This window comes from Pongo pygmaeus, chromosome 19 (genome assembly GCF_028885625.2).
Source record: "Pongo pygmaeus isolate AG05252 chromosome 19, NHGRI_mPonPyg2-v2.0_pri, whole genome shotgun sequence".
NCBI classification, from domain to species: Eukaryota; Metazoa; Chordata; class Mammalia; order Primates; family Hominidae; genus Pongo; species Pongo pygmaeus.
Window position 1 is genome coordinate 83338618 of NC_072392.2, and position 12727 is coordinate 83351344.

The 12727-nt window shown below is 45.4% G+C and overlaps 1 protein-coding gene across 2 annotated transcripts in view; it reads left to right on the forward strand.

Moving 5' to 3' along the window:
* The window catches only part of RGS9 (regulator of G protein signaling 9), a 90950-nt gene that overhangs the window by 62980 nt on the left and 15243 nt on the right, over positions 1-12727 (forward strand). For both annotated transcript variants that reach the window (XM_054458610.2, XM_054458611.2), the window contains exons 14-17: positions 1923-2010; positions 4382-4520; positions 8309-8394; positions 10871-10988. In XM_054458610.2, coding sequence (XP_054314585.1) covers positions 1923-2010; positions 4382-4520; positions 8309-8394; positions 10871-10988 — 431 coding nt within the window. The remainder of the gene's footprint in view (positions 1-1922; positions 2011-4381; positions 4521-8308; positions 8395-10870; positions 10989-12727) is intronic.

Below are 12727 nucleotides of genomic sequence, written 5' to 3' on the forward strand. Positions count from 1 at the left end.
AGTCTTGCTCTGTCGCCCAGTCTGGAGTGCAATGGTGCCATCTCGCCTCACTGCAACCTCTGCCTCCCTGGTTCAAGCGATTCTCCTGCCTCAGCCTCCTGAGTAGCTGGGATTACAGGTGCCTGCCACCACGCCTGGCTAATTTTTGTATTTTTAGTAGAGACAGGGTTTCACCATGTTGGTCAGGCTGGTCTCGAACTCCTGACCTTGTGATCCACCCACCTCAGCCTCCCAAAGTGCTGGGATTACAGGCATGAGCCACCAGCGCCCAGCCGAAATCTCCTTCCTTTTTAAGGCCAAATGATATTCCCTTGTAGTCTGCACCATATTTTGTTCATCCATTCTTTTATCGATGGACATCTGAGTGCTTTCCACTTATTGGCTATCGTGAATAATTGCTTATTTAATTTTACTAAGCAATCAACTGCCTTTTGCTATGGCCGAGATGGTTTACATGGCACTTGTTGTCAGGTCAATTACATTTTAGTTAAGAACATCACTGGTCTGTGATCTCAGTCCAAAGAACACCCTAAAGTTCATGCTGAAAAGGAAGGACCTCTACAGAGCTATGGGACAAATGCCAACTGGTTTAAAATTGTGCAGCCTTTTCTAATATGAAACACCCAGGAGCTTTTAAAAAATACAAATGACCCTCTACCAACACTGGTTTGAACTGCACGAGACCACTTATAGGTGGATTTTTTTTCAGTAAATATATTTAAAAACTTGGGGGGATTTGCAATAATCTGAAAAAACTTGCAGATGAACTGCATAGCCTAGAAATAGAAAAAAGTTATGAAAAGATATCATGAATCCATAAAATATATATGTAGATACATATCCACTTATGTGTCCATTGACTATTTATGTTATTAGTAAGGCCTCTGGTAAACAGTAGGCTATTTGTAGTTAAGTTTTTGGATTTTCCACTGCATAAGTGTCTGCGCCCTGAACCCCTTAATTGTTCAAGGTCAACTGTACTGAGAAAGGAGAGGAGAGGATTTTGTTGTTCATTTCCCACACTGTGACACACTCCACGATTTACACACACACACACACACACACACACTTGCTCTCTCTTGTGATTGTCTTTATTTTCCCAGGCAAAAATTGCCACCTGGGACCACTGTATGAACATATGCATGGTGCCTCTGGACGCTGCAGGTTAGAGAACCTCGAGTTGGAGGGAGATGAAGGATTTGGGGGAACCTGGCTTTTCCTTCTGGACCAATTCCCTCTGGCTCAGGTGATGCTGAGTTCAGTCCTGCTCCTGGCCAGACCTTCCCTGAGGGTCAGTCCATCAGCACTGCTTCTTGAATAGCCTCTCTGTAAGAACCGTTGACCTAGAATATGCCTGGTGAGGGACTGCAAATGATGGGTTCTCTAAGCACAGCCAAACAAAGGAGGAAGAACTCACGCTCAGTCATTCAACAGGAGCAAAGGAAGGAGGTCTTGATGAAGAAAACCGTAGTGTAGCAACGCATGTATAGAGGCCTATTCATGTGCGAGCTCGTTCAAGCAATATTTGCTACAGCCAAATTCTAGAATAAAAAAGAGTATGACAACCTCTGGAGGGTGATATGGCCTGTGTATTGTTGGAGGAAAGGAAGCTGCCACACTGTGAATGCATTGCTGCAAACATAGTAGGTGCTAATATAGTTTATTTCTAAGACCACATATTGAGCAATTACTAAGTTCCCAATGTTCTTCCAGGCCCTAGAAGTGAAGATGTGACTCCTTTCCCCAAGGAGTATTTTTGTCTAGCATCACAATGTGCAATAGCTTGTTCTGCGGCAGGAAAGGTGTTCACCAAGCTGGGAAATGGAATCCATTCCGGCTGACTCATTTCTTTTATTTCCTCTTTTCTTCTCCCAACTTATTTCCTGCCCGGCCCTCATTCATGTGGACTTCTCACCATGCAGGAGAGAATTTGGGATTCTGGGAAGCCTGTGAGGATCTGAAGTATGGAGATCAGTCCAAAGTCAAGGAGAAAGCAGAGGAGATTTACAAGTGAGCATCAGCCAGGGTGTTGGAAAGCCTTCCCTTGGGCCTCTGAGAACCACCCCATTGTGCTTGAGGTGGAGATAGGACGAGAGGACAACAGCCTGGTAGCTGGCTGGGCCCTGGTCAGCATCAGTTCACTGTACTTGCCATGCTAGAAATACTTCCCCGCTGCTTTGGGAGGTTCAGGGGTTCCCTGAAGAAAGCTTGGTGAGACATGCAGTGTGAGTCACCTGTTCCTATGGGAATGTGTCTAGGGGTTAAAAAAGCAAGCTGTCCCGAATTACAGTGCAGAGTGCTCTGTCTTTGACTAAAGCATTCTTAGGTGTCCTGAGGGGTGTGTGTGTGTGTGTGTGTGTGTGTGTGTGTGAGAGAGAGAGAGAGAGAGAGAAGAAGAAGCAAGATGGGAAACCTATTCCTCACACTTCTTTAGAGATGTGAGGAACATAGGGGAAGGGAGCTCCTTCCACATGTCTGGGACAGTGAGCACAGCTTGGGGTACAAACATGGGTGGGCACGTCTCATTCCTGACATCACGGCTCTAGCCCCCACTTGTTCCGAGCAGCAATAAGTCCGTCCCTCTCCAGGCCTGTCTCTCCTTCAAATTATACAAGAGTCAAGGGTTCCAGGTTAAAAGGGTCAGTCCTGTTTTCAATGGCCAGGTGGAGAGGGAGGGGAAGGTGTGATGAGGCCCCCAAGGTTGCTGAAAGCCACACTCCCCCTCCCCAACACTCCTCCCCCTGCAGGCCTGGTGGGTGCTCCTGTCCTGCAGTGGTCCCATCTCTGTGGGTCCTTTCATCTGCACTGGCTGCAGTGGACGTGAGTCCTGGACACCGAGGGCCCAGCATTTTTAGTTCATACCCACATGCTTAGCCATGTTTCCCAAAGCCCAAGCACCACGCTGGGCTGGAACCAGCCCTTTGCAGCCACTAGACTGTGGTGCTGAACTTTGGGCAGCAGGCCAAACAGCCCCTTCCCTCTGAGGACTTAGCCTCTGGACCCTGGATGTCCTTTCTGCAAATGAACTCAGGTTGCAACACCCCAGTTTCCAGAGAAGCACCAGCAGCATTGAAGAGAAAAGCTTGAGGTCTCACTTCTTTTTTTTTTTTTCTTTTTTTGAGACGGAGTCTCGCTCTGTCACCCAGGCTGGAGTGCAGTGGCGGGATCTCAGCTCACTGCAAGCTCCGCCTCGTGGGTTCACGCCATTCTCCTGCTTCAGCCTCCAGAGTAGCTGGGACTACAGGCACCCACCACCACGCCCGGCTAATTTTTGTATTTCTGGTAGAGACGGGGTTTCACTGTGTTAGCCAGGATGGTCTCGATTTCCTGACCTCGTGATCCGCCCGCCTCGGCCTCCCAAAGTCCTGGGATTACAGCCGTGAGCCACCATGCCCGGCCTCACTTCTTCTTATACTTAGAGGTTCATGCACTCTCTTGCAAATTTGCCCAGCTCCTCCCACAGGGAGGGGATCCACGCACTGAGAGAAATGGGGGTGCGGGTGGGGTGCAGTGGGGAGGGCTGTCAGTCCAGGAAGCTTCCATGACATCCTTTGCAGTACAATGGGTGCCTGATTGCCTTACACACAGTGACACACACACAACTCCTGATTCCAAAAATCTGCTACAGGAAGCCCGCTGCCTCTGCCATTAGACCAGTATCCTTCTTCCCCAGGTTCCCTGGTTACGTAAATCTCAGTTTCAATTCCAAAATTTTAATGTACATCTTAGAAAGGTGGGAAAATATTCATATGAGTATTTCTAATTCAGCAACAGCTCAGAATTGGAAATACTGAGAGAGCTCTGCATCCCAACATCCCAGGTAGAGCCACAAGCTCAGGAAGTGTGGCCAAATTTGGTCTAATTGGGAGCCTTGGCCTGTCTGCCCAGGAGGTCAGACCTCTGGGTTCTGGGACCATGGGCTGCCTCTCGACACAGCATGTGAGATTCATTACAAAGCACATGTGGGTTGGGAGAGGGAGAGCAGAGACCTCCAGAACACCTGTGTGAAGGTGTCTTAGCCTGGTCCCAGGTTGGCCCTGGAATCCTGGTGCAGAAGGTGTGAAGTTGGAGGCTGAGTTCTTCACCCTCATGGCCAGGACCTAATCCGACCTGAGCCCCAGCCCCTTCTTGCTCTCTCTCCTGGAGGTTGGAAACATCAAACTTAAATATTCATATTCCCAATACTGGATGTTTCTTGCTTCGAGGAAAAATTGCTTGACAACCTCTTCAAAAGTTCACGCTCTTTAGTGTCTCCTAAAAAAACCACCACCCTCACCCTCGGTAACCGAGTCGTATCAGTCCTTCCTTCCCAAGCAGCTGTGAGCTTTCCATGAACCGGCTTGGTTTAGTTACTTTTGCTAACATCTCCCTCCCACTCCAGGCTGTTCCTGGCCCCAGGGGCGAGGCGCTGGATCAACATAGATGGCAAAACCATGGACATCACAGTGAAGGGGCTGAAGCACCCCCACCGCTACGTGCTGGACGCCGCACAAACCCATATTTACATGCTCATGAAGAAGGTAGGTGGGTCCGTGCTGTGGATACAGGGTCCAGATAGGCCTTCTGTCCCTGAGTACCTGGAAAATTCTTTAGATATAGGAAAAGGGGAGATGATACGTGGATAGCGCTTTGCCGGTTGTGGCATGCAGCTAGGCATGGGGGCTCATGTCTGTAATCCCAGCTCTTTGGGAAGCTGAGATGGGAGGATATCTTGAGCCCAGAAGTTTGAGACCAGCCTGGGCAACACAATGAGACCCTGTCTTTATATAAAAAATAAAGAGAGAGAGAGAGAGAGAAAAACCCCAGAATTGTCAACCGTCTCTTCCACCTGTCCACTGGGGTGGACTTGCCTTGAGCCCCTCACCCACGGGCCTAGAGGGACTCCTGTGGAAGCTGTGTGCATCCTTACGGGCCCCACTCTGCAGCAGCAGACAGGTAGGAGTAATGGCATTAGTAATGATAGCATTATGAGAACAGCCATCATTCATTGAGGGCTTACAAGGTGCAGTCGCTGTGCAAAACACAGAACTTTATGCTCAAAGACAACCCACAAGTTAGGCTTTGCTGCTCCAGAATCTAGCGGCTTGGTCAATGTCTCACCAGAGATGGGGCTGAGATCCATAGCCAGGTCTGCCTGGGTTTCAAGGCCGAGCTCTTAGTTGCTGCTGCAGAGTGATGGCAATTCTCACCACCCTGGCCCCAGGCAAATATTACACATAGAGGCGTAGTGTCTAGAAGAGACAGATTTGTGTGTGTGTGATTGTAATAAGACCCTGTAAGAATTCAGATAGCCCTCTGGATTATTAACAAAGTGTGAATGTGGTGAGAATTAAAAAAAAAATACATGAAGGGGGCCTGAGAGAAAAATCAATCATTTTCTTAAGAAACTAGAATCGGAGGCTCAGAGTTAGCCTTAAAGAACTTGTCTAGTTTGATTCTTCTTTGGTGCCATCCTTGACAAGACTTTCTTTGGGTGCTTCAACTTCTCATTATGGCAATGATTTCTTTAATGGCAAAGTATCTTTATAGGATATAGGTTATGCAATATAGGCTATTTGATATAGGTTATGTGATATGGGTTATACGAGATATATTATGTGATATAGGTTATGGATATTGGTTATGTGATATAGGTTATATGATATAGGTTATGGATATTGGTTATGTGATATAGGTTATATGATATAGGTTATGTGATATAGACCACCTGATATAGGTTATATGAGGTAGATTATATGATATAGGTTGTGTGATATAGCTTATATGAGATAGACTATGTCATACAGGTCATATGATATAGGTTATATGATATAGGCTATTTGATATAGGTTATATTTTATAGGTTATATGAGATTATATGATATAGGTTACATGATGTAGGTTATATGATATAGGTTATAATGTGATATATGCTACCTGGTATAGGTTATGTGATATAGGCTATATGAGATTATATGAAATAGGTTATATGATGTGGGTTATATGTTATAGATGGTAATGTGTTATAGGCTATCTGATATAGGTTATGTGATATAGGTTATATGAGATACATTATATGATATAGGCTATGTGATATAGATTATGTAATATAGGTTATATGATATAGATTATATGATATAGGTTATGTGATATTGGTTATGTGATATACATTATGTGATATCAGTTATGTGATATAGGTTATATAATATAGGTTGTGTGATATAGGCTATCTGATATAGGTTATATGATATAGGTTATATGATATAGATTATACGATTTAGGTTACATGATGTGGGTTATATGAGATAGGTTATATGATGTGGTTTATATGATATAGGCTATGTGATATAGGCTATTCGATATAGGTTATATGAGATAGATTATATGATATAGGTTATATGATATAGATTATATGAGATAGAGTATGTGATATGGGTTATATGAGATAGAGTATATGATATGGTTATGTGATACAGGTTATGTGATATAGGTTATATCATATAGGTTATGTATATAGGTTTGTGTGAATGGTAAATGCTGATTAGCTTTCCTGATTTATATTTCTTCTATTTAGTCTTTTATTGTATCATTTTAAAATATTTTTACTTTGTTTTTAAAGCATGTAATAATTTAGAATTGCCACCAAGCCAGATTAGCCATTTTCATCATTTTTTGAATCAGTGGGGTGTTTCTGCGTTTTTTGAATCAGTGGGCTGTCTCTGTGTTTTTGTTACTAGAAGATTCACAGCAGGGTTTCTTTAATAATAATCCTCTTTAATGTATTTTAAAAAGTTTTGGTTCTTAAAAATGTAGTTTTCGGCTGGGCATGGTGGCTCATGCCTGTAATCCCAGTACTTTGGAAGGCTGAGGCGGGCAGATCATGAGGTCAGGAGTTCGAGACCAGCCTGGCCAACATGGTGAAACCCCGTTTCTACTAAAAATACAAAAATTGGCTGGGCATGGTGGTGGACGCCTGTAATCTTGCTACTCAGGAGGCTGAGGCAGGAGAATTGCTTGAACCCGGGAGGTGGAGGTTGCAGTGAGTTGAGATCGCGCCACTGCAATCCAGCCTGGGCGAAAGAGTGAAACTCCATCTCAAAACAAAAACAAAAGCAAAAAAACTGTAGTTTTCATACAGCTTTTTAGGGGATGCCCAGGGAGGCCAGCTACTAGCCAGAATGGAACAGTCATAGGTAACTTCAGAAAAGAATGGCATATATGCCCACTGGACTCTCTATATGCCATTACAACTATGTCCTATGGTGATACACTCCACGTATCCCGTGGCTCCATGATCCCTATTCCTAGACTCTATCCTAGTTCTCATAACTTTTACTGCTCCCACTTAGTCTTTAGAATAGTGCCATTTCAATACATTTTTAAAATATCTCAGTCCCTGGTTTGTTGCAGTGGGCTTTGTCCCATATTGGGTATGACTAGAGTTTTCCGCTGGCTTAAAAGTAACAAGCATTCATGAAGCTTCTCTGAAATTGCCCAGGGTCCCAGTAAACATTCCCATAATTGGACTCCAAGCGTTGGTTGTTTTTGTTTTTGCTTTGGTATTCTCTTGCTTTTACGCCCAAAACACAGGGCAGAAAGGGATGTCAGTGGCTTAGAAGTGGGCTCCATACTTCTGGCTGCTCATCTTCCTTGGAAGAAAGTCTTGGAGAGGAGAGATCAGGTGTCCTCTTGTCTCATGCTGGCTTCACTGAACCACTCCAAGGTGGATCTTCGTGTGTAGGGTTATAGACTGTAATTCTCAAACTTAAAGGTGCAGCAGAATTACCTGGAGACTGTTCAGGTAGTTAATTGTTAATTGTTTAGGTATCCTCATATGAGCAAATGATGACAGGCAATGTCTCCATACATGACCAGCTGTCTCACCTTTTTGGCATGTAGCATGCAGCATATGAGAATAAGTGAAACAAATTAAGCAGTTCTGGGTCTAGCGTACTTTTAACTGCAGCAGCTTTTATGCAGCTGGCTACATTTACAACATTGGCTGAATCACAGACAATGTTGATAGGATCTGAAGCTGTGAGCTGTAAAAGCTGAGACTGTTCAGGCTCAGGGTGACTCACTCCCAGTTTCTCATCAGGAGGGCTGGGGCAGGCCTGAGAAGTTCCCAGGTGAAATTGATGCTTCTGGAGAGCACCACACTTGAGAACCACTGCTCTCAACACCTCCCCGAACACCTTCCACCCAAGGAGACAAATTCTCATAACTTTTCCATTCTACTGCCAAGGGAGGCTTGAAAATGGCGAGGGTATTGGTTTGATTTGACTGCTTTTTTCTCTCATAATTACTGTTGTTTTCTTGTTCCCACTAGGATTCTTATGCTCGCTATTTAAAATCTCCGATCTATAAGGAAATGCTGGCCAAAGCTATTGAACCTCAGGAAACCACCAAGAAAAGGCAAGTGGAATTATCTGTAATTGCTGGCTGCCTGCTGTTTAGTTTACAGAGAAGTGAGGGTCTCTTTCAGCCAAACGGCTATTATGGAGATATTTGCTTGATGAAAATATTGGGGACTGGGAAGTATTGCTCAGGGAATGAGTGCCTCATTTGCTTCATAATGCCCTGAAATCACTCTAGCAAGATTTCCTTAGTAATTACCACCAGTAAGTTTTGTTTCCCCTAATGCTGGCTTGAAAGAGTTTGGAGGATCGGACCAATAATTACCCTTATCACAAATGGAAGCTTCTCCTTTGTTTTTTAACTGCTACACGTTACCTCCAGACTGATGTATGGGAATTAATTAAGCTACATCCTTGTATTTAAATTGTTCTAAGACCTTAGAGAGAATAGCAGATTGCACCCCAAGAAAAAATGCTCAGTGAAGGGGAAATGGACAGTAACGGGCTAGGTATTCTTGCTGCCTCCGGGGACCATGTTTAAGAAGTCCATGAACTTGTTCATTCTCACTTTTCTCATTGGAGATGTGGATCATTTCATCTGGTAGAGCCATTGGGACAATGGACGAAATAATGTCCTGAGGGGCAGATTGAACTCTTTTCTGCGGGAATTCAATCTACAAGGATTGAAGATTTAAAATATAAATCGAATGGCAGCTTGAACAAAACTGTAAGGCTTTGGCAGAGGTTTTTCCACTGGCATTCGTGTGTCCTGCCCCCCCCCCCAAAGTGAGTGACTGTTCCCCTGATTGACGGGTCAACCCACACTCGGCTCCTTTCCAGCATCTTCCATCAATTCAAAAGGGGGATGGCTGGACCAGAGCCTTTATCAAAGGAGGAAAAAAAAAACAAAACCCAACTTGGTTTCATTCTTGAGGATAATGGCCCTGTTATGAAAAGGAGAGAAAGAAGGTCTTTGTGGTGCTATTCTTCTGAGTTTACCAAGTAAGGAAGGGAGTTCAGTGTCCCTGGGGACTTAAAAGCTTCTACTTTAAGCCAGAAGAAAGGCCCGTAATAGCTCCAGTGGTTCTGCCGGAAAGTAATGAGGGGAAAAAAGAGGAGTCTCATACCTCTCTCTCCAGATATTTTAGAAGTTGGGGCAGACGTGAGAATTCTCACTATTGTGAATGAGAATTACACATGGATGCATTTGTAAAGTGTGAAGCCTGGTCTGTGTCCATACCAGGACTGCAGTGGGTGTGAATTTTGTTCCATGATCCCAGGTGTAAAACAATGTATTCAAACTTAATTTTTCCATGACGAATTACACCTAGCTCCAAGCCTTCCCCTTGGCAGGGCTGGTGAGAGATCCAATGTCAGTATCAGGCTTTACATCCTGGTAGGGGAGCGCTTCTTCTCCCTAAGATAGACACAAGAGTGTTCAAGGGGCTTGTGTAGTCAAGGGGCTTACGTAGTCCAGAAATCTGGAGTAGGTTGCAGGTCTTTGTCTATCATTGCTGCTGAAGTGCTTGGCTCCAAGCTTGCGTGGGCCCTCAAAGGCAGGTGGGCTCCACTGCTCACTGCCCACTACATCACTTGGATACCTAGAGCTTTGTCCTGGCTCCTAAGGCCATGGCAGGGAGAGTTTGGTTCCAGGAATCCAGTTTGGCTTTGAAGAAGGTTCTGGCATGTGTCAAGATATTGTGCATGAGCAGGGTACCACCAGCCCACCAGCCCTCTTCAGGCCTCTTTCTTCTTTCTCTGTTCATTGGGGCCTAGCTATCTTGGACAGTCCAGCTCTTTCCTTCCTTCCCAGAACCATAGCTTTTGAAAACAAATGCTCCAGCCAGGCGCAGTGACTCACGCCTGTAATCCCAGCACTTTGGGAGGCTGAGGCAGATGGATCAGTTGAGGTCAGGAGTTTGAGACCAGCCTGGCCAACGTGGTGAAACCCTGCCTCAACTAAAAATACAAAAATTAGCCAGGTGTGGTGGCACATGCCTGTAGTCCCAGCTACTTGGGAGTCTGAAGCATGAGAATGGCTTGAACCTGGGAGATGGAGGTTGCAGTGAGCCGAAGTCGTGCCACTGGACTCCAGCTTCGGTGATTCAGAGAGACTCCCTCCCTGCTGCCCACCCCTCCACCCTTAAAAAAAAGAAAAGAAAAGAAACAAATGCTCCAACTCTCTCCAGTACCCAAGCCTTCATTATCCACTTCTTTCATGAAGATGTTACAAGAAGTTAAGATGACAAATTGATTTCTACATATTCTGGAAGTTCAATGCAACTTCGCCAACCGAAGGGTCTTCCTTGTGCCTGGCCTAAAATCTGATGGCAGTTGGTACTCACCTCTGGTCTCATCCTCCAAGCGGGGAGAAAGGAGCCAAGTTTGGACCCCACTGGAGGTTCACTGGAAAAAGGAGGGAACAAAATCTAGATTCTGGACCTTCCAGCCCCAGCTCCCATCAAGTGTGACAGGGTCAGTGTTGGGCAAGCTGTGTCATTTTCCTCCAACCACCAATCTGTCCTTCCTTCCAGCTCCACCCTCCCTTTTATGCGGCGTCACCTGCGCTCCAGCCCAAGCCCTGTCATCCTGAGGCAGCTGGAAGAGGAAGCCAAGGCCCGAGAAGCGGCCAACACCGTGGACATCACCCAGGTCATGAGCAAGCTGGACCGGAGGAGCCAACTCCAAAAAGAGCTGCCTCCTAAATAAATCTGTGATTCCTGGGGGTGGGGACATGCACTTGGGAGAGGCAAATGAAGAAGGGTAGGGTCAGAGTCTAGAAGGTTCCATTCCCCATTTGTGGAGGTCATCGGGTTCATCCCATACTCCTTTAACTTTCTTCATGGGGGACTTCCTAATACCACAACAACCACAGCTTGTTCTCCCAAGCCCGCTCATCAGGGGACAGGGTGGGCGAAGGCAGTGGGTGGGAGAGGGGATCACCTGACTCAATTGCTGTGTGGCTGCCTATTATACCTTAGAGAGTTTTTAGGGGAACTATGAACTCTCTCAGTGAGAGCAAGGGGGAAAAAGCTGTCTCAGTGAGAGTCATAGGGAAAAGTAGTACACAAAGCTCTCACTGAGAGAGAGCTTTGTGTACCACTCTTTGCTTTGGAAAATTAAAGAGAAGGCCTCTCCCCACCCCCAAGGCCTAGTGTTTTTCAGGGAGATTTCTTTAAAATAGCTTTATGAAGCTCCTCATCCTATTTCTCTAATTTAGACTACTGTTTCCAAATCAGTCTGAGGTTCTGCCAAGGGGCTAGTTGCAGGGAAGTACTTTCTCTGAACTCCCCTGCTATGCCTGCCTGGAAAGGCCCTGCTGAGACATTTCTCCTGTGGAGTTTGTTCTTAGTCATAATTACTGGAGGGTTGATGGGCTCTCTTCTTCCCGTCTCCCCATCCCCTTGTCCATGCTGGGGAAACAAGTGGCTTGCGGGAATGAAGGACACGAATGGCCCTCTAAGGAGCATCTTTTTGGCTAAAGAACAAAGGCATTGATGTCTTCATTCATGGGAAGAGGATGGTAGACATCGAGATGAGTGAGGATCAAAGATGATACTCTCTAGGACATTTTCTAGATGTTGATGCTTCCCTCTTCTGTAGGTGTAGATGAGGTCAGCCCTGTGATCAGACTGGGGGAGAGGACAGTTCTAACTGAACTTAGGAGGTTTAGAAGGTCATTCTTGAACTTAGGCTCACTCCTTACACTTGCGCAAGAATGCAACAGAGGTAGAGCACAGAGGTGAGCAAGAGACCAGCCTGACCAAGCAAGAATACTCACTCATTCAGCACATCTATTGAGCACCTACTATGTGCAAACATCGGTGAATAAAACAGACGTGGTTGTCTCTCATGGAGCTTCTTCTAGTCTAGGACTGAGACAAAATAATTAAACAAACTATCAGGTAGCTATTGCTGTGTGACAATCAACCAGAAAAATAGAGCAACATACAGCAAATGTTTATTGTTCATGCATGTGGGGTCATCTGTGTGGCTCTGTGGATCTTGGCTGGGTTCACTCATCTGTCTAGGGGTGTTGCAGTGGCCTAGGCTGAGATGAGTGAGATGAGTTTTCTCTGCTTCATGTACCTCTCATCTCCCAGCAGTCTTGCCGAGGCAGGATCCCATGCTGAGGACTGAATTGCAAGGGAGCAAGTAGAAACACACAAGGCTTCACATAGTCTCTTCTACTTTATTTTATTGGCCTAAGCAAGTCATAAAGCCAGCCTAGATTCAAGGGGCAAGGAAATAGACTCTACCTCTTTAGTGAGAGAAATTTCAAAGTCTCATGGCTAAAGATGGATGAAATTTCAAAGTCTCATTGTAAAAGACAGGGAAAGGTGAAGAATGAGGGCCATTGTTGTAATTAACAACACAAATGCCTGCCTAAG